Consider the following 21,091-nt stretch of genomic DNA (forward strand, 5'->3'; position numbering starts at 1 on the left):
CCGGCCCCTGCTTCTAAACCGCCCCCCTCTCGGTCATCACCAACTTCAGGAATACCCTTTACTCTTAGAAATGGAGGTTTTTATTGGTTTTGGTCCACACAAGGTATTTCACATTATCTGGAAGCAGAGAGGCCCCTGTGGGTCGGGTGCAGCACTTCTGGACGCCGGGGTGGAGTCCAGCACAGATAATCAGCCCAGGGCAGGAGGAGCGGGAGCGGGGAGGTGGAAACCCAGAGGAACCTGGGCAAATGCAGTCCCTCAGAATGCCTGCAGTATTTAGGGCCCAGGTGCACCCCCATACCTTTAGGGGGAAACAAACAAAACACAAAACCCCTTGTTTCTTTTCATTGAAACTGCCTGCAATTTTCATGGGATCACACACCACAAACTGAAGAGATGAAGAAACCCAAAACTCTTCCAGAGCCTTCTGAGAGATCTGTAGCTGGCTACTCTATCAAGTACCCCCATGTTGCTTGCTGGGTGGGTGGGTCAGTCCTGGGAAAGAAGCAAGGCATGACAGGTGAGGAGGGCACAGCTAATGCAGACCTCTCCTCCCAGCCCTCAGGAAGCTGAGGCAGGAGGATTGCAGTGAGTTCCAGGCCAGAGAGGGCCACAAAGTGAGGCCCAATTTCAAAAAACAAAACAACACAATGAAAACACATAAAACAAAGAAAAGCCCACACAGGGGTGCTGACGTGGGGAGCCAGCACCCTTGGGTTCAGTAGCCGGCCTCCTCCTGGCAGTATGCCAGGTACTCAGGGCCCTCACCATGGCCGTCACCGCCGACGGGTGCCCCATCAGCTGCTGGGCCCTGTGGGCAATACTTGGGGTCATATATCTGCCGCCCCAGCCCGAAGACCTGGCCGCTCTGGTTGGCGCCCTGCGTGTACCCCATCTGCAGAGACATGGAGGAGTTGTCACACTTGTCGGTGCCCAGCTTGGTGTCATAGATGTGCCTCCGGGTCCCTGGAGCCGTCATGCCCACCTGGAGATAGGAGAGAGGAGCTCAGAAAGGGGAGCCCCTAATTCCCTCAGTATACCAGCAGTTCCCTACAAGATTCCCAAAGCTTAGCTAAAACCTTTCATTCCATTTATTTATTTATTGATTGATTGATTGTTTTTTTGAGACAGGGTTTCTCTGTGTAGCAGTCCTGACTGTTCTGGAACTAGCTCTGTAGACCAGGCTGGCCCCAAACTCACTATGTAGCCAAAGATGACCTTGAACTCCTGACCCTTCTGCCTCCACTTTCTGAGTCCTGGGACAGCAGGTGAGTGTGACCCTTTGTGCCATGTTGGGGACAGAAGCCAAAGTCTCACACATGGTAGCAGAATGCTATCACTCTGGCCCCTGAAACCCTGGCAAAAGGAGGCTGAGACAGGAGGATTGCTGAGAGCTCAAGACTATGGGCCTACATAGTCAGGCCCTATCTCAAACCCAGCCCTCTGCACAAAAATAAAATAAATCAGAATTTTTTTCTTTTTCTTTTTTTTTAAGATTTTATTTATTATGCATACAATACAGTGCGCTGCCTCCATGTAAGGCTGCAGGCCACAAGAGGGCACCAGATCTCATTGTAGATGGTTGTGAGCCACCATGTGGTTGCTGGGAATTGAACTCAGGACCTCTGGAAGAACAGTCAGCATCCTTAACCTCTGAGCCATCTCTCCATCCCTAAACCATTCTTTTTGACCACCTGTAAGCACCAGCACCCCACTTTCTCCTTGTGCCCCCACCTGGAACAGAGACTTCCCCAAAACCTCAGGGACACAGGCAACAGCTTAGGTGGGGGTGGACACTTGGGGGAAACTGAGGCATAGAGTAGGGTTGTTGCGACCAAAAGTGACATGGGAGGTCCTTCTGTCTATGTGTTGCTTTTATTGGTTAATGAATAAAGAAACTAATTTGGTCTATAGCAAGACAGAACTTAGCTAGGCAGGGAAAACTAAACTGAATGCTGGGAGAAAGAAGGCGGAGTCAAAAAGAAGCTATAGAGCCAAAACTTTGCCAGTAAGTCACAGCCACATGGTGATACACAGATTAATAGAGATGGGTTAGTTTAGGTGGTTATTTTGGGTCTGAGCAGTCGGGAACAAACGACCGGCCTCCAACAACACGAAAGCACACACAGGGAGAAAGACACAGAGTAGAGGCTACCCCGAGGCAGGGGACAAACCCACCTGACTGGCACATTTATTGGTACCCATCTGGAGGCTGATGGTGCAATGATCCATGGGAGGCAGGATGTGGTTCTTGGGGTCATAGAGGTGTCGTCGGGTACCATAGGCCGTCATGCCAGACTGGCTGGCACATTTGTTGGTGCCCATCTGCAGGGGAAATGTGGGGGTTAGGGTGTGGACGCCAGCCTTCTCAGCCTTCCTGAGGCTGCAACCCTCAGTACGGTTCTTCATGTCATGGGGACCAAGCCCATCACAAAATTATTTTTGTTGCTACTTCATAACTGCGGTTTTGCTACTGTTAGGAATCATAATGTGAGTATCTCATATGCCACCCCTGTGAAGGGCTCTTTCAGGCCCACAAGGGTCGTGACCCACAGGTTGACCTGTGGCCTAGACACGTCTGGGGTGGTGCCTACCTGCAGCCCAATGACACACTGGCCGGCCTTCATGGTGGCATCATCAAAGTTCCTCTCCTGTTTCTCCGAGTATTTGACCCCGATGTCCACACCACTCTGCAGCCCCTTGGTCTTGGCCTGGGTTGGGGGTGAAGGGAGCCGGGGACCCTCAATCCGGGTCAGTGGATATAACGCCCCAGAAATACATCCAACACTATCCCCACAGGCGGCTGGCCCCACCCTTCCAAGCTGTCTGAGCCCCACAGGGACTCCTCCTTGCTCTCACACGCCCACATCTCTTCATGTGCTGTTCCCCCAACCTGACCACTGCTATACCAATCTTTCCGATTTCTCTCTCCTTCCCACCTCCCACATCAGACAGTGACTCTTAGGAGGCCCGGCCTGTGTTTGTCTGGTTCACTTTGCTGTGTGATTCGGGGCTGCCCACCAACTCTCTCTGGACCTTACCTTTCCCGCCAGCGCAAGCAGAGACACTTGCACCTGCGTCATGTTCCCGCTCTCAAACAGATCATTGGCCTCAAACAGGTCCACAGGGTTCATGCCATAGCCGACCATGGCCTTGATGAAGTTGGAGAGGTTTTCTAGCTAGGAGGAGGCAGGGAAGGGCGGTGAGCCCTGCGGTACACGTGGGCAGGGCTGGGCATCCCACTGTCTACTTGCCAGCTCCTCACCTGGTGCCAGTTCTGCATAGAGCGGTTGATCTTGGGGACAGAGCCTGGCTGGAGGTTGTTCATGAGTCTGGGAAGAAATGACCCAGGAGCCCCATTGGCATTCTGACCTCAGGACACTCACACTTTCCCAGCCTTGGTTCCCCTTAGCCGCCAACAATGGATGCTAGGAATATAATCTTGAACCATAGGGTTTGGGGGGAATCTAAGAATTTTGACTATAGTTTCTTTTCACATGCACAACTGTGGAATATACAAATGACAGATGCACAGCACGCAAGAAGAAACTTCCAGAAGCAGCGTTATCCACTGAAGGGGAAAGAGACGGCCTAGGGTAGGACTGATCACAGCGGGAAGTTTGTAGGGAACGCAATAGTACAAGGAAACACCAGACAGGGACAGAGAAATACGTTTGGAGACTACAATACTGCAGAAAAAGACAAGGGGCCAGACAGAGGGCTCAGAGGTCAGGGTGATTGCCACTGTTCCAGGCCCTAGGTTCAGTTCCCAGCACCCATGTCAGGTGACTCATAGCCAGCTCCAGGGATCAAAGTGCCCTCTTCTGGACTCTGAGGTAAGTGCACTCATGTACATCATATACGCACAGGGGCACACAGGCCCAGTTACTCTCACGTGTGTGTACACACACACACACACACAAACTCAGAAGTAAAAATGAAGCAAACCCAAAATAAAATAAAATAAAATCAGATCAACAGCTGGGCGGTGGTGGCGCACACCTTTAATCCCAGCACTTAAGGGGCAGATGCAGGCGGAGCTCAAGTCCAGCCTGGACTAGAGTGAGTTCCAGGACAGACTCCAAAGCTACAGAGAAACCCTGTCCCCCAAAACAAAAACAATAAACAAACAAATAAATAAAGACAAGAAATAAGCCAAGAGAATAAAAACCAAAAGAGAGACTATGCGATCAGACAAGAAAAACAAAAAAAACAACTAGAAATGCACAAGCCGTGCAGCAGGGGGCGCTAATGTCTGTGCACATGTGTGCACTCACGTGCACAAAATGACCCCGTCTTTCAGGCCCTTCTGGAAGTCGGGGCCAATGGAGAGGCCCGTGAGTCCTTCAATCCAGCTGCGGAGCTCTGCTTCCTTCTGGGGGTCATATTTGGACAGGAGCTGAGAAGCAAGGAGCACAGAGATTAGCTGGAGCATGGACACACTCTGCAAAACTCTCAGACAGTAGAAGAAGGGACAGAGGATCTCACGTAGCCCAGGCTGGACTTAGATGACCCTGAACCAATCCTCCTGCCTCCACCTCCCCAGACCTGGGATGACACTTGTGTACGACTGGGAAGTGCTTGGGATAAAACCTGAGCCAGCACTCCACCCACAAAGCTACACCAGCAGCCAGATCCCTGCTTCCGCTGCTGACTTCATCTACTCTGAGCTATCTGCCCGGGGCTTTGTCCTGTGACTTGAGGACAGCGACCAGAAGGTTCTCCACTGACGTCATAGCAACCTGTTATTTTTCAAGGCTGAGCAATATTCCAGCCAGTAGGCAACACCAGGAAGACTGTCTCCACATGACTGGGTTAAAAAAACAAAAACCCTGAGATTTCCCCCCAGATACACCCACTTCCCCCAGGCTCACACCTGCCTGCCCCTGAGCATCCCAGGCCTGGACAGGCAGGGGTCCAGCCAGGAGCCAGCCTGTCCACCTCACAGGAGGAATAGGTTTCCAGTGGACTAGAAGGACCCTAGAGAACTGCCTGCGGGCCTGGCTCCTGCCACGCGAAGGACCACAGCAGGTTCTAGGCTCCCCAGGTCTCAGTTCTCCATTTTTTGTTGAGATGCTACTTTCTCTGTGTAGCCCAGGCTGTCCTAGAACTCACTTTGTATACTAGGCTGGCCTCAAACTCAGAGATCCACCTGCTTCTGCTTCCAGAGCACTGGGATTAAAGGCATGTGCCACCTCAAACTCACAGAGATCCCCTGCCTCTGCCTCTCAAATGCTGGGATTAAAGGCATGCGCCACCACCCACAGGGCTCCCCTTCCCCATTGCCTTTTTAAACCCTTTGAAGTGGGATTAGCGGCTCACAGGGTAAAAAAAAAAAAAAGGCGGGGGGGGGGGGGGGCAGGGGCGGGGAGCAGCTGATCCCACCTGCAGGAGTGGCCCAGTCCTGCAGGAATGAGCAGGGGCTGGGTCTGAATGCCAGGCATGCCAGGTCCAGCTGGGCCACGTCCCTAGAGGCTCTGAGAACCAAGGAAGGGGGGAGAGTCCCAGTCCCAAGTGCTGTGGCCACCTCCCTCCCCGGCAGCACATTCCAGCCTGCCGGCCACAAACACCAGGAATGCAGTGGCCTCCCGGTCTAAATCAGGACCAGCTGTTCCCGAGTGGCCAGGACCCTCAGCCGGACTGAACAAAGCCCTACGGGATCTGAGGGCGGTCAGGGGGGTAAACTGAGACACGACACATGGGCCAGGCACAATGGTCTCTGGGGCTCCCCTCCCAGTGAAAGATGAGACCCTTTGTGACCCTGCAGGCTGGTTGGGGCCATTCCTTGTCCCAGCTCCAGTCTGCCAGAGATGGAAGGGATCTCCGACCTCAGTCCTACATAGCGGGTCCCCTGTCCCCCTCGCCCCACCCGGCTCCTAACTTCCATCCTCAATCTCCCTCTGTCTCACTTCCTCTGTCCCAGGGAGGTGTCCAGCTCCCTGCTCCCCGCAGGAATCTGTCAGGGCCCTGGGACCCGCAGCCTGGGGTGGGAACTGAGATGGCAGCTTGCCCCGGTGGCAGGCGCGCCGGGCTGGTGGCTTCAGCGTGCCCAGGCGGGTGGTCCGGCTTTGCAGACTGTGAAACCCGCCTTCTCGTGTGCCAGGTGCGTGTGTGTGGGAGCGGGTCTACCCGGAAGGCGCGCTCAGCGTCCCGTCCGTCCCCCCCATTCATCACATCGGGACCCCCAGCTGTGTGTTCCCCCGGACGCTGGTGACTTCGATGTCCCGCTGTGCCCGAGACCCCCCACCCCGTGAGCTCTCTCCCAGGTGTGCGCGGAGAGCCCCAGGAGGGGAGAGGGAGCCACACCCTGTTAAGAAGGCCCCGGTCCCGCCCCCTTCCCGTCCCCAACTTAAAAGGCTCGAAGGGGGGGGGGGGGAAGAAGGGGAAGTGTTGGTGCTGAAGCCTGAGTCGCGGGGGTCGCGGGGGTCGCTCCTCCCAGACTCCCACCCGCTCGCCCTCTCCGGGGTCTTGCTTACATCCTTCCATTTCTCTCGGGACGCGGGAGATCCCCGGGGCGGGGTGCGGGATGACCAGGGGCGGGGCTGCAGGAACACCCCGCGTGCAGAGAAGTGGGGTGCCCCTCCGAGATCCCGCAGCCCCCCGGTTTACCCGAGCGCCCCCAGCCCTCGGGGGTCGGAGGAAAGCCACCCGCTCGCGTCGGTGCGCTCCAGGCTGCGCCCCGAGCCGGGCTGCGTCCGCGCCCACTTACCCGGTTCCTGACCTCGGCCGAGAGCCCGTAGGACGGGCCCTTGTTGAACTGCGTGGAGCTCATGGCGGGACCGACGGACCCGGCGCGGGACGGACGGACCTAGGGACCGGCTGCGGGCGGACGGTCCGGGACAGGACTGACGCCGCCCCCGCCGCTCATTGGCTGGCGGAGCAAATGTCCTTATAAGGCGTGGAAGCGCCGAATTCCTGTAGCCGCCACTTCCTGAGCCCCTCTCGGCCGCCGGGGACCCCCTCCCGACGGAGCCACCCAGCATCCCCGCCGGGCGGGAGGGGCCCCCACCGCTCCCTCTGGAGTTACGGGAAACTGAGGCAGCGAGGGGTGTGGGCTTCCTACCTAGTCCCCACCCCGTACCATAGTGAGAGGATCCCAAACCCTAAAGTCTGGAATGAGAGCCCCTCTCTGCCACTACAGGCGCTTACCAGCTTGTATTCCCCCCGAATGTCTCATAGTGAAGATGTAGACAGGAATCAGGGCAGGCTAATTCAGAGGAGGCCATGGGAGCTAGGGCATTGACGGGTGAGTAGGAGTTTCTCAGTCCAAAATGAAAGGACTTTCTGGTAGAATAAAGAATGCAAAAATATGACCGGACAATGAGGACTACTGAGAACTCAAGAACAATGGCAATGGGTTTTTGATCCTACTGCACTTACTGGCTTTGTGGGAGCCTAGGCAGTTTGGATGCTCACCTTACTAGACCTGGATGGAGGTGGGTGGTCCTTGGACTTCCCACAGGGCAGGGAACCCTGATTGCTCTTTGGGCTGACGAGGGAGGGGGACTTGACTGGGGGAGGGGGAGGGAAATGGGAGGCGGTGGCGGGGAAGAGACAGAAATCTTAAATAAATAAATAAACAAACAAACAAACAAACAAATGCAAAAATATTAAGAGTAGGTGAAAACTAAAAGACCGAGGCATTCGTTAGGGAGGGGTTGCGGGAAGAGCCTGTGAGTTGAGACTGAGGGTTGCTGGTCCTCTTGTGAGGGTGTAAGAGCATAGGTCATGTGATGGCCTGGGGACAGGGTTGGTATACAGTGGACTTTCAGTAAGTGCTTGAGCTCACGTGAGTCAGTGAATGAAGTCAGGTGTGGTGGTGCCTGCCGGTCCACCTGGGAGACGGGGCTCCAGCTTCAGGAGTTCGAGGTCATTGTTGTCTAAATAGAGAGTTCCAGACCAACCTGTGCTACGTGAGGCCCCGCCTCAAAACAAACGGGACTGTCCCTTCCGGAGGGACCCCCAGAATGCACACAGACAGACCCAGGACTAGACTTCCTCCCGAAGGTCTCAAAGAACACTCTCTGCAAGCTGTGAGGCGTAAAAGCCTGAGTAAGGGTTGCGCACATCCTCCGCATCCTGCGCTGTGTGACAAACCCTCCCTCTGGGGGCCTGAGTTTGTGCACTGGATGGAAGCTAGCTCTGAGCGGGAACAGCGCAGGTTGCTGTGACCAGCAGTGCTGTGTGCAGAGTACCAGCCAGGCTCAGCAGGGGACGGGATGGCCTCACCCAGGTCTTCTGTGTAAGCAGCCAACGAATGATCTGACCACCGAACAGACCTCTCTCCTGCTCGCCCTCTGCCCCTTCCCTTCTTCCTACATCTTCAGGGCACTCCACTCACCTCCCACACACACTTAAAATAAGAGATGGCTCAGAGGTTAAGGGCATTGCCTGCTCTTCCAGAGGTTCTGAGTTCAATTCCCAGCAACCACATGGTGGCTCACAACCATCTGTAATGAGCTTTGGTGCCCTCTTCTGGCCTGAGGGCAAACACACACAGACAGAATATTGTATACATAATAAATATTTACAAAAATAATAAATAGCCGGGCGGTGGTGGCGCACGCCTTTAATCCCAGCACTCGGGAGGCAGAGGCAGGAGGATCTCTGTGAGTTCGAGACCAGCCTGGTCTACAAGAGCTAGTTCCAGGATAGGCTCCAAAACCACAGAGAAACCCTGTCTCGAAAAAAACCAAAAAAAATAATAATAATAATAATAAATAAATCTTTAAAAAATTCAACAAAACAGGTGTGGTTAGAGAAAGATGCCAGGTCACAACCACCTGTGACTCCAGCTCCAGGGAACCCGATGCCCCTTCTGGCCCCTGTGGGTAATGCAAGGCGCACAGACAAGCATGCTAGTTTATTGTTTTTTGTTTGTTTTGTTTTGGTTTTTTTTTTTTTTGGTTTTTCAAGACAGGGTTTCTCTGTAGCTTTGGAGCCTGTCCTCAAACTAGCTCTTGTAGACCAGGCTGGCCTCGAACTCACAGAGATCCGCCTGCCTCTGCCTCCCCAGTGCTGGGATTAAAGGCGCGCCACCGCCCGGCGCTTGCTTGTTTATTTGTTTTGTTTTTTGAGACACATTTTTTTTGTCCTGGAAATCCCTTTGTAGACCAAGCTGGCTTCAGGCTCACAGGGATCTGCCTGCCTCTGCCTCCTGAGTGCTAGGATTAAAAGTGTATTCCACCACCACCTGGTGAGCCCATAAAATATTTAATTTTATTGTGTTTTTGTTTGTTGTGTTTTGTTTTTTGAGACAGGGTTTCTCTGTATATCTTTGGAGCCTGTCCTGGAACTAGCTCTTGTAGAACAGGCTGGCCTCGAACTCACAGAGATCCACCTGCTTCTGTCTCCCGAGTGCTGGGATTAAAGGCGTGCACCACCACTGCCTGCCTTTTAAATTGTTTTTAGGCAGGGTCTCACTATGTATACTTGCTGACCTGGAATGCTGGGATTAAAGGCATTCCAAAATTTTTAATTTTAAAAAAGGAATAAATCGGGCTGGAGAGATGGCTCAGCGGTTAAATCATTGCCTGCTCTTCCAAAGGTCCTGAGTTCAATTCCCAGCAACCACATGGTGGCTCACAACCATCTGCCCTCTTCTGGCCTGCAGGTATACAGACAGAATATTGTATACGTAATAAATAAAAATATATATGGAGTAAATCGCCCCTCAAAATCCCAGCAAAATTCTTCAAAGACCACAAAAGAACAATACGCAACTTCATTTGAAAAAGCAAAAAACCCAGGATAGCCAAAAAAAATCGTATGCAATAAAAAAACCTTCTGGAGGCATCACAAACTCTGACTTCAAACTCTACTACAGAGCTACAGTACTGAAAACAGCCTAGTATTGGCATAAGAACAGACAGGAGGATCTAGAGAAATGGCTCAGAGGTTAAGAGCACTGAGTTCTTAGAGGTCCTGAGTTCAATTCCCAGCAACCACATGGTGGCTCATGACCATCTGTAACGAGGTCTGGTGCCCTCTTATGGTGAGAAGGCATATATGCAGCCAGAATAATGCCCCTATATCAAAGAATGGATAAGAAAAATGTGGTACATTTACACAGCAGAAAAAAATAAATAACATCTTGAATTTTTCAGGAAAATGGATGGAGCTAGAAAACATCATTTGGGTGAGGTAACTCAAACACAGAAAGACATGTACTCATTCATAGGTGGTTTTTAAACATAAAGCAAAGAAAGCCAGCCTACAGACCACAATCCCGGAGAACTTAGACAACAATGAGGACACTAAAAGAGACTTACATAGATATAATCTACATGGGAGGTAGAAAATAGAAAAAGACAAGATCTCCTGAGTAAATTGGGAGCATGAGGACCTTGGGACAGGATTAAAGAAGGAGGGGAGAGGTAGAGAGGAGAGCAGAGAAAAAAATGTAGAGCTCATTAAATATCAATAAAAAATGAGTAAATCAGCCGGGCAGTGGTGGCGCACGCCTTTAATCCCAGCACTCGGGAGGCAGAGGCAGGCGGATCTCTGTGAGTTCGAGACCAGCCTGGTCTACAAGAGCTAGGTCCAGGACAGGCTCCAAAACCACAGAGAAACCCTGTCTCGAAAAACCAAAAAAAAAAAAAATGAGTAAATCAATCTGGCTTTACCCATTTCTCTTTCTTTTAAGATTTATTTATTTATTATATATACAGTGTTCTGTGTATATGTCTGCAGGCCAGAAGAGGGCACCAGATCTCATTACAGGTGGTTGTGAGCCACCATGTGGTTGCCAGGAATTGAACTCAGGACCTCTGGAAGAATACACAGTGTTCTTAACCACTGAGCCATCTCTCCAGCCCCTCCATTTCTTTTTTATTTAATTTTTAAATTTTATTTTGTAAATTGTTTTCATTGAGCTATATATTTTTCCTGGCTTCCCTCCCTCTAAGTCTAAAAGCCACTTATGAGTGAGTACATATTATATTTGTCTTTCTGGGTCTGGGTGACTGCTGTGGGACAATGGTCTTCTGTCCTGTAATGATCTGTCACTTGTATTGCTGTAATAAAACATTGATTGGCCAGTAGCCAGGCTGGAAGTAGGGGTGGGGAAATAAGAACAGGTGACTACCAGGAAGAGGAAAGGCTGAGTCTGTAGTTGTCACAGAGGAATCAAGATGAGAAATCCTCGCTGATAAAAGGTACCAAGCCACGTGGCTAACACAGACAAGAACTGTGGGCTAATTTAACATGTAAGAGTTAATACGAAGCCAACCAGTTTATAATTAATGTAGACCTCTGTGTGTTTTCCTTTGGGACTGAATGGTTGTGGGACCGAGATAGAAACCTCTGTAAACAAGTTACCTCACTCAATATGTTTTCTAGCTCCATCCATTTGTCCGCAAATTTTAAGATGTCATTATTTTTTTCTGCTGTGTAGTACTCCATTGTGTAAATGTACCACATTTTTCTTATCTATTTTTCAGTAAAGGGGCATTTAGGTTTTTTCCAGGTTCTGGCTATGACAAACAAAGCTGCTATGAACATAGTTGAGAACATGTCCTTGTGGCACGATTGAGCATCCGTTGGATATATACCCAAAAGTGGTATTACTGAGTTTTGAGGAAAGTTGTCTCCTAATTTTCTGAGAAATCGCCACGCTGACATCCAAAGGGGTTGTACCAGCTTGCATTCCCACCAGCAATGCAGAAGTGTTCCCTTTTCCCCACAACCTCTCCAGCATAAATTGTCATCAGTGTTTTTTATCTTGGCCATTCTTACAGGTGTAAGATGGAATCTCAGAGTTGTTTTGATTTGCATTTCTCTGATGACCAAGGATATTGAACATTTCCTTAAGTGTTTTTCAGCCATTTTAGATTTCTCTGTTGAAAGTTCTCTGTTTAGGTCTGTACTCCATTTTTTTTTATTGGATTATGTGATCTTTTGATGACCAATTTCTTGAGTTCTTTGTATATTTCAGAGATCAGCCCTCCGTCCAATGTGGGATTGGTGAAGATCTTTTCCCATTCTGTAGGCTGTTGTTTTGTCTTGTTGATTGTGTCCTTTGCTTTACAGAAGCTTTTCAGTTTCAGGAGGTCCCATTCATTAATGGTTTCTCTCAGTGTCTGTGCTGTTGGGGTTCTATTTAGGAAGTGGTTCCCTGTGCCAATGCGTTCAAGTGTACTTCCCACTTCCTCTTCTATAAGGTTAAGTGTGGCTGGCTTTATGCTGAGGTCTTTGATCCATTTGGACTTGAGTTTTGTGCATGGTGATAGATACGGGTCTATTTTCATTCTTCTACATGTTGATATCCAGTTATAACACCACCATTTGTTAAATATCCTTTCTTTTTTCCATTTGATATTTTTTGCTTCTTTGTCAAAAATCAGGTGTTCTTAGGGGTATGATATCCGGGTCTTCTATTTGGTTCCATTGGTCCTCTTGTCTGCTCTTATGCCAGTACCAGGCTGTTTTCAGTACTGTAGCTCTGTAGTAAAGTTTGATGTCAGGGATTGTGATGCCTCCAGAAGTTCTTTTATTGTACAAGACGGTTTTGGCTATCCTGGACTTTTTGCTTTCCCATATGAAGTTGAGTATGGTTCTTTTGAGGTCTGTGAAGAATTTTTCTGGGATTGCATTGAATCTGTAGATTGCTTTTGGTAAGATTGCTATTTTTACTGTTAATCCTTTTTATTCAAGAGCATGGGCGATCTTTCCATTTTCTGGTACCTTCTTCAATTTCTTTCTTCAAAGATTTAACGTTCTTGTCATACAGGTTTGTTTGGTTAGAGTTGCTCCAAGGTATGTTATTTGTGGCTATTGTGAAGGGTGATGTTTCTCTGATTTCTTTCTCAGCTCACTTATCATCTGTATAAAGGAAGGCTGGTTTTTTTTAGTTACTCGTTGATCCTGCTACACTACTGATGTCACCTGGTTCTTAGCAGGGGCTGGATTTGACCTGAAGTGCTGTGTGTATTTTGAAGCTATTGCCACATCTCTGTTCTCATGCAGGAGTAAGGCCAGGCACTCCCTCCTTCTGTCCACCCCTGAGCTGCTCAGACTAACTTCCCGGACGATGAAGTCGTTGGATTAAATAAAAGAAGAAGAAAAGAAAAGAAAAAGAAAATCAAAGAAGGCGCAACACCATTCCACATCTGCTGGAACGTTTGCCACGCTCAGACCCCCGCCACTGCTCTCCAATGACAGACGATGCCAGAAACAAAAACTTGGACACCACAGAACCCAAGGTCCTGGACTTCTGGCAGCTTAACTATGACCGGAGATCTCAAATTCTCAAATTAATGGAATTTAACGATCCGACGTCTTTAATCCCGGCACTCGGGAGGCAGAGGCAGGCAGATCTCTGATTTCTAGGCCTACTGAGCTAGTTTCAGGCCAGCCTGGTCTATAGAACCCCTAGTCCCTCTCCCTCCCCTCAAAACGAACAAGGCCTGCAGGTTTCCCAGCAGCGGTCAGGGAGCCTGGGTTCAAATCCTCCTTCCCCACCTCACTGGGTATTTATCAGCCCTCCCTGCGCTCCGGGCTCCTCGTCTGAAAAATAGACAGGTTAATGTTTGCAAAGTGCTCTCGGCGCGTCTGACGCAGAGGTCAGAAATCTTAAGAATTTTGGCTAGGTCGGAAGCTGGCGGCAGGGCTGGCCTCGAGCCCCCGCTGTCCGCCGCTCCTGGGCCACAAGGGCAGCCCCCGCACCCCGCCCTCAGCGCTGCCCCAGCCAATGAGCGGGTGTCAGGGAGCCCCATGCTAATGACGTCCTCGCCGGACTCCGCCCCAGTGACGGACCACATGTCACGCCCCTATATTAGCCTCCGCCAATAGGAAGCCGGATGCAAATTACACGGCTGTAGCTCCGCCCTTCCGCGGAGGTAGCAAAGCAGCGGGCACCGCGGCAGACAAGTTAGGCGAATGCAAATGAGCTGGGATCAGGGCCACGCCCCCAGTCCGGCCGCGGCTCACCGGCTGGGCACGGGCGCGACGGGGCGGAGCTCCTCGGAAGTAGCCAGGCTCCGCCCCTGCAGCCCGGCCTCCTGGGGCGCCCGCGGCGATCCCAGCGTGCCCCGCGCGCGGCGGCGCTCTAGCCCGGCGCTCTCGCCGGCGTCACTGGCCGAGCGGACGCGAGTAGGAGCGCAGGCGGCGGCGACTGGCGGCGGCGTAGGGATCCGGCGGCCGGGACGCGGCTGGGGGGGGGGGGCAGCCGGCGGCCGCCGGGGACTCACGGAGCGGTGATGTCGGAGCACGTGGCGACCCCGGGGCCCGGGCCCAACGGCGGCGGCGGCGGCGGCGCGGCGCCCGTGCGCGGCCCGCGCGGCCCCAACCTCAACCCCAACCCGCTCATCAACGTGCGCGACCGGCTCTTCCACGCGCTCTTCTTCAAGATGGCCGTCACCTACTCGCGCCTGTTCCCGCCTGCCTTCCGCCGCCTCTTTGAGTTCTTCGTTCTGCTCAAGGTGACCCTTGACCCCTGACCTCTGACCCCAGCTGCCACCCACCTGCCCACTGTCACTGCTTCAGCCCCTGACCCCTGACACCTGGATGCCCTGATGTCAGTCTTCCCACAGATGCAGCCCTGGTCCCCACTTCGTCCCCGGCTCCCAGGCCCCGCCTCTTTTCCTTTGACCTCTGACTCTGCAGCCTGGGAGCCTAGGCCCCGAAGTTTTCACTCAAGACCAGAGCCTGGTGTCCCCTTGGGAACACCTCCCACCTGTCATTCCCGCCCTACCCACTCCGGGCCTCCCCTGGGCACAGTCCCCTGTCCCCCCGCCCCCGTGTCACTTCACTGTTCTCAGAGTCTTGTCAGGCCTTCTGTGGCTCTTGGGTGAGGTCACCTCACTGGGGTCAGCAGCAGAGTCACAGCCAGGGACTGTGTGGCCTGGGACCTCACGCCTGCCTGAGTCTTGTTGGGAAATTCCAGTTGCCAGGCCCTGCCCTGGCTGTCTTCCTGCTGTGTTCCAGGGGGACACTGGGTTCGCAGCGACAAAGGCTGCTCAGGAGGGATGGGCACCAGGCTGCCTCTCACTGGGCAGCGTGCCTGTGACAGCCTTCTGAGAGGAGCTGGCTGAGCCATCTGGTGTTGGGGGCGTGGCATGATGGCAGATGTGCTGGTGTTGGAGGGCATTGCCTTTTCCTCACATGGGGTTGGTGAAGGTGGGACTGGTTCCTGTCACTGCTCCAGAGCTAGTAGCTCAGGTACAAGCTCCAGACAGATGTCGGGTTCCCCTCAGTCTCCAGTCCCTGGTGTGGAGATGAGCCAGCGGCCCCTCTTCCTAGCTTCTACACCCGGAGAGTCTCCGATGATGCCCCCCAGCTGGGGTGCCAGGTGCCTGAACATAGCTGGGGGTCTGTTGGATTACAGTTGGTCCATGCTGTCTGAATTGGGACAAACAGGCCTTTTAGTGACTGGTTTCTGGGGCTGCTGTTTCGGGGAGCCCTGTTGCTGTGTTTCCTGCCCATCCTGCCTGCCCAGCTTCCTCCCAGCCTTCATAGAGGGGGTGTGCTTGATGGCCAAGGCCTGTCAGGCCTGTACTACCCTGCACCCTGTCCCCACACCCAGCCTAGGCGTCAGCTCCTGTGGAAATCCAGAGAAGAACTGCTGGCTGTGGTGTCCCCTCTGCTAGCCTTACAGCCTCAAAGACTGAAACTAGACAGCCCTCCCTTGAGGCTCTGGGAGCCTAGGCTAAACAGCCATACTGTGTGGGTGACCGTGGGGTAGAGGGAGCTGCAGGCTCCTCAGGGTGTGGGCAGCTGTTGAAGGCCGAGCAGGAGTGATGGCCCCAGCTCAAGCCCTGCTCGAGTGGAGATCTGACACTGGCGGGTGCTGTGTGGCACCCTTTGGTGGGCTGGGATCTCCTGGAGATCCTGACTGAGGCTGGTGGCACCGAGTGTTCTGCGGGAGGTGATAGCATGCAGCCCTCACCAGGCCTGTGTGACCAAACTCAGTGCCTGTTTCTCTGGCACAGAGTGGGTAGATGAGCAGAGGAGTGGCCCCAGGGCCTGAGTGGGCTGCCAGACACTAGTTCAGTGACAGGTAGGGACTTGTGGGATTGCCTAGCAGCTGTGGTGCAGAGAGAAGCCTAGATACGTCCACCTGTCCAGTGGCCACCTCCCTCTGCTTCTGGTTGTCCAACATGTAGAGCATGGGCCTGTCTACTCCCAGTTCTTGGGCCTGACTAGAAGGAGCCGCTGCTTCTGCTCTCAGCCTGGAGGGTCGGACTTCATGACACTTAATACAGGAGAGCCTCACAATTCACAGGGTAGTGTTGGCTTTAGGTATGGTAAGCTCCGGACTTTAGCCTTGCTCTCAATCCCAGGGTCCCCACCATCTGCCTGCTGCTCTGTATCCCCTCAGGTCACTACTAGGAGGGCTGGGGCAGGCTGCAGAGGGCAGGCATGGGCAGCAGGCAGAGCAGGGTGGGCAGCGGAGCGGCCCTGGCTGGTTCTGGCCTTAGGTTGCTTATGTCCCTTAAACTGCTACCTAGTGGAAGGTGGGGACACCTAGCAGAAAGTGGGGGCGCTGCTGCTGTGCTTGCCACCGCAGAATCTCTCTCTCAAGATGGGGGTTCAGGAGCCCAGTCTCGTCCATGAAGAGTGTCAGGACTTGGGTGGACGCATTGAGCATGCCAGGTTGTCCAAGACTGTCATGGCCCTGGTGATTCCCATCACCTAAGGGTCAGGGTCCTGGTTCTCGTGGATCTGCAGACAGACAGAGATCTGTACTGGTCAGCAGGACTGCAGGAAGTTCAGGCAAGGTTTCAGTGGGGGCCATAGAGGAGTTTTACCCTATACCCTGTATAGGCCCAAGGAGCACAGAGGCCCCTTCAGCCCAAGGACACGGCACATGAGGGACATCCTGGGGTCTACAGGTGCTGCGAACATCCTTGGCCTCCGCCTGACATGGGTTAGGGCAGTGATTCTCAACCTTGAATCTGTGACCCTTCAATACAGTTCATGTGGTGGTGACCCCCAGCCATAAAATTCTTTTCATTGTTTTTTTTTTTATATATAATTTTGGCACTATACTTGAAACGAAATTCTTTCATTTATTTGTTATGTATACAATATTCTGTCTGTGTGTATGTCTGCCGGCCAGAAGAGGGCACCAGACCTCATTACAGATGGTTGTGAGCCACCATGTGGTTGCTGGGAATTGAACTCAGGACCTTTGGAAGAGCAGGCAATGCTCTTAACCACTGAGCCATCTCTCCAGCCCAATTCTTTTCATTGTTATTTCACAACTGTTATGAATCATAGTGTAAAAATAACTGCATTTTCCAGTGGTCTTAGACAACCCCTCCCCCCAAGCGGTCATGACCCACAGGTTGAGAACCCCAGTTACTCTCACACTGTGCAGGGAAAGGGGAGATTGTTCCCAAAGGGCGGGGCCTCTTGAGTGACTGTAGGTCTAGCATAGGGTATTTGAGGTTAATAAGTAGTATTAAGTAATCTGTGACTTTTATTTATTTATTTATGTATGTATTTATTTTTTCGGGACAGGGTTTCTCTGTGGTTTTGGAGCCTGTCCTGGAACTAGCTCTTGTAGACCAGGCTGGTCTCGAACTCACAGAGATCCGCCTGCCTCTGCCTCCCAAGTGCTGGGATTAAAGGCGTGCGCCACCACCGCCCGGCAATCTGTGACTTTTAAAAACTTGTAGCCAGGTGGTGGCTCTACAGAATGCGTGTGTGAATACATATGTGTGTGGGAGCCTTTACCCCCAGTATTCATGGGGGGGTCAGAATAGCTTGAAGGTGTCAAACTGGGGATCGAACTCAGGTTCTCGGGCTTAGTGGCAAGCACCTGTACCAACTGAGCCATCTCTTTTCTTGACCTGTACTTGAACATCTGGAGCTGGGTTGGTCTCAGCAGGGCATCATGGACCCTGCAGAATGTGAGCAGAGCTCTTGCCTTCCCATTCCAATCCCCCACATGGCCCACAGTTTCCTCGCTGCAGGGTTACCAGCAAGAGTGGCCATTGCCCTTTTCCAGGTGAAGCTACATTTCCCAGGCAAGGCAGCCTGCTACTACTGAGGTGCCCTGGCCCCACCAGGGCAGGGCAGCTATGTCCTTATGGCTCCTGCTAGTCCCAGGAACAGGGCAGAGGGTGCCTTGCTGGAGACCTTGGCTATTCTTAGCTGGTGAGATCAGGGCTTCTGTTAGCAGCAGTGAGACTGGGGTCCCCAAAGGCAACTTTGTGGGTTTTTTTTTTTTTTAAGATTTATTTATTATATATACAACATTCTTTCCATGTATGCTTGCATGCCAGAAGAGGGCACCAGATGGTTGCTGTGAATTGAACTCAGGACCTCTGGAAGAGCAGTCAGTGCTCTTAACCTCTGAGCCATCTCTCCAGCCCCCTCCAAAGGCTATTTTGAGTTGAAGCAGCTGCTGGGCCAAGAAACTGTTGGAGGGTAGTGGTCCAGGAAACCCTTGCAGTGGGGACCTTAGGCACCTGGGTCCCAAGGAGGCACAGGCAGCCAGGGATACCTGGCTGGCAGAGGGGTGTCCCTCTGCCGTGCTGACTGCCCTCACCCTACCCCCAGGCCCTCTTTGTGCTTTTTGTGCTGGCCTACATACACATTGTCTTCTCCCGGTCGCCTATCAACTGCTTGGAGCATGTTCGAGATCGATGGCCACGGGAGGGGGTCCTGCGAGTGGAGGTCCGTCACAACTCCAGCCGGGCACCTGTGGTCCTGCAGTTCTGTGATGGGGGTCTCAGTGGCCTGGAGCTGGGGGAGGAGGAGGAGGAGGAGGAACTAACCGTGGAAATGTTCAACAACAGCTCCATCAAGGTGAGCGGGTCTGGGCGCCCAGTCCTGGGGACACCCACCCAGTAGACCATCAGGGACTGACACCTAGGCCCCCTGTGCTGCAGTTTGAGCTGGACATTGAGCCCAAGGTGTTCAAGCCTCCAGGTGGCCCCGATGCCCTGAATGACAGCCAGGACTTCTCTTTCCCTGAGACGCCAACTAAAGGTTTGTGGCCCCAGGTAGGGAGGGTGGCAAGGCCACGCTGAGGGTGGGGCAGCTGACCAGTCTTTCTCTGTCTGCAGTGTGGCCGCAGGATGAGTACATTGTGGAGTACTCGCTGGAGTACGGCTTTCTGCGGCTGTCACAGGCCACACGCCAGCGCCTGAGCATCCCTGTCATGGTGGTCACCCTAGGTAAGGCAACTTGGGCACCCTGGCGGACTGGGGCTAGGCCAAGGAGCACCCGCTGTGAAGGGCTCCCGGCTTCTGTGAACTCTTGACTCCCATCTACCCACAGACCCCACCCGGGACCAGTGCTTCGGAGACCGCTTTAGCCGACTCTTGCTGGACGAGTTCCTGGGATATGATGACGTCCTCATGTCCAGTGTGAAGGGCCTAGCAGAGAATGAGGAGAACAAGGGTGGGGCCCCGGGCGGGGAGGACAAGGGAGGGAGGGATGGCGGCCACTCAGCTGCTCATGGCCGCCTCTCCCAGGTTTCCTGAGGAATGTGGTATCTGGGGAGCACTACCGCTTTGTCAGCATGTGGATGGCGCGCACGTCCTACCTGGCGGCCTTCGTCATCATGGTCATCTTTGTGAGTGGATAGGCATGGCTGGCACTCCTCGGGGGCCTGCTGGGCTGGGGTGCCCACCCCCAGGCACCCCTGCCCCTGACCGACCTGCCCGCCCGCAGACCCTCAGCGTGTCCATGCTGCTGCGCTACTCGCACCACCAGATCTTCGTCTTCATCGGTGAGTCCTGGCCGGCCGGGGGTGGGCTGGGCTCTCCCCAGGCCCTCATGGGCGGCCGCCCTGTGCCCGCAGTGGACCTGCTGCAGATGCTGGAGATGAACATGGCCATCGCCTTCCCCGCAGCGCCCTTGCTGACCGTCATCCTGGCCCTCGTCGGTGAGGACCCCCGCTGCGCCCCCGCCCCCCGCCCCGCCCCACCCGTGCCAACCCCGCCGCGTGTCCCCGCAGGGATGGAGGCCATCATGTCTGAGTTCTTCAATGACACCACCACGGCCTTCTACATCATCCTCATCGTGTGGCTGGCCGACCAGTATGATGCCATCTGCTGCCACACCAACACCAGCAAGAGGCACTGGCTGAGGTGGGGGCGGGGCCAGTGGGGGCGGGGCCAGAGGTGGATCTGGGTGGGGCAGGGCGGGGCCTGTCAGACAGGGCAGCTTCTCCCGCCCTGCAGGTTCTTCTACCTGTACCACTTTGCCTTCTACGCCTACCACTACCGCTTCAACGGGCAGTACAGCAGCCTGGCCCTGGTCACCTCCTGGCTCTTCATCCAGGTGAGGGCCGCCCCTGCCCTGCTGGGCCCCACCAGGCTGGCTGGCCTACTGCTGGTGGACGGAGCCTCATGCGGCCTGGCTCACCTGACCTCTGACCTCCGCAGCATTCCATGATATACTTCTTCCACCATTACGAGTTGCCAGCCATCCTGCAGCAGATCCGCATCCAGGAGATGTTGTTGCAGACGCCACAGCTAGGCCCCGGGACCCCCACAGCGCTGCCTGACGACCTCAACAACAACTCTGGCTCCCCGGCCGCCCCCGATCCCGGTCCTCAGCTTGCACTGGGCCCCAACTCCAGCTCCGCTCCCGCGGGTGGGGCATCTGGGCCTGGCTCGCTGGGCGCCGCAGCCTCGGTGTCCAGCAGTGACCTGGGTTGGGTGGCCGAGACGGCCGCCATTATCTCGGACGCGTCCTTCCTGTCAGGGTTGAGCGCCTCACTGCTGGAGCGGAGGCCGGCGGTCCCCAGCACCCCGGACAGCGCGCGCCCTGACCCCGGGGTCCCTCAGGAGGATTCGCCTGCACCTGCGCCTGCCGGGTCCTGAGAGCAACGACTTGCCCGGCTCCCGGCGGGGCCAGGCCTGAGCCTGAGAGAGCTGTGGTCTGCAGGGAGAGGGGCTGGCGGTGAAGGTTCTGGAAGCGGCCGGGACAGGGCGGCGAGGTGCGGTGGGCGCGTGGCCGCCTGCCGCCTGGTGCTCCCCAGTGCCTTCCTCATGGCTCCCGCGCAGGTCCGAGCGCCCGGGCCCGGACTCGCAGGTGGCGGCTCAGGACGCGGGGCGCACGTTCTACGCTATTTAATTGCAGTGTACAGAGTCGTGTTTGTATATAGAATAAACTGTCGTGGACAGCGCTG

General features: G+C 54.0%; 2 protein-coding genes across 4 annotated transcripts; one reads left to right on the forward strand and one right to left on the reverse strand.

The window, feature by feature from the left end:
- Window positions 1-57: 57 nt before the first annotated feature.
- On the reverse strand, window positions 58-6,857 carry Cnn2 (calponin 2). Its single transcript, XM_075975570.1, has 7 exons — window positions 6,710-6,857; window positions 4,278-4,399; window positions 3,266-3,332; window positions 3,042-3,179; window positions 2,595-2,711; window positions 2,179-2,325; window positions 58-985 (listed from the first exon to the last, which is right to left on the reverse strand). Exons 1-7 carry the CDS (start codon window positions 6,770-6,772, stop codon window positions 719-721), a joined length of 921 nt encoding a protein of 306 aa, XP_075831685.1. The 5' UTR covers window positions 6,773-6,857; the 3' UTR covers window positions 58-718.
- Window positions 6,858-14,064: 7,207 nt separating this feature from the next.
- Tmem259 (transmembrane protein 259) lies at window positions 14,065-21,088 on the forward strand. Of its 3 annotated transcripts, none has more exons than XM_075975573.1 (11): window positions 14,066-14,420; window positions 18,508-18,756; window positions 18,840-18,939; window positions 19,017-19,127; window positions 19,231-19,353; window positions 19,428-19,528; window positions 19,627-19,684; window positions 19,808-19,840; window positions 19,913-20,045; window positions 20,139-20,238; window positions 20,343-21,088. In XM_075975573.1, the coding sequence occupies exons 1-11, from the start codon at window positions 14,199-14,201 to the stop codon at window positions 20,781-20,783; spliced, it is 1,671 nt and encodes a 556-aa protein (XP_075831688.1). In that variant the 5' UTR covers window positions 14,066-14,198; the 3' UTR covers window positions 20,784-21,088. The 3 variants fall into 3 exon arrangements, with proteins under 3 accessions (XP_075831686.1, XP_075831688.1, XP_075831687.1); XM_075975572.1 differs by having other exon boundaries at window positions 14,067-14,420; window positions 19,757-19,840; XM_075975571.1 differs by having other exon boundaries at window positions 14,065-14,420; window positions 19,627-19,840.
- The last annotated feature ends 3 nt before the right edge of the window (window positions 21,089-21,091 follow it).

Source organism: Microtus pennsylvanicus, chromosome 6 (genome assembly GCF_037038515.1).
Source record: "Microtus pennsylvanicus isolate mMicPen1 chromosome 6, mMicPen1.hap1, whole genome shotgun sequence".
Taxonomy (NCBI): Eukaryota; Metazoa; Chordata; class Mammalia; order Rodentia; family Cricetidae; genus Microtus; species Microtus pennsylvanicus.

Excerpts from the sequence above, each read along its gene's own strand:
- Cnn2 (XM_075975570.1), bottom strand. The coding sequence starts at position 6,772 with ATGAGCTCCACGCAGTTCAACAAGGGCCCGTCCTACGGGCTCTCGGCC. Across the intron at positions 3,333-4,277 it reads GACGGGGTCATTTTGTGCAC|ACTCATGAACAACCTCCAGC; the intron begins GTGAGTGCACAC and ends ATTTCTTCCCAG. Across the intron at positions 2,326-2,594 it reads AGTGTGTCATTGGGCTGCAG|ATGGGCACCAACAAATGTGC; the intron begins GTAGGCACCACC and ends TTTCCCCTGCAG.
- Tmem259 (XM_075975571.1), top strand. The coding sequence starts at position 14,199 with ATGTCGGAGCACGTGGCGACCCCGGGGCCCGGGCCCAACGGCGGCGGC. Across the intron at positions 14,421-18,507 it reads AGTTCTTCGTTCTGCTCAAG|GCCCTCTTTGTGCTTTTTGT; the intron begins GTGACCCTTGAC and ends CCCTACCCCCAG. Across the intron at positions 18,940-19,016 it reads CCCTGAGACGCCAACTAAAG|TGTGGCCGCAGGATGAGTAC; the intron begins GTTTGTGGCCCC and ends CTCTGTCTGCAG.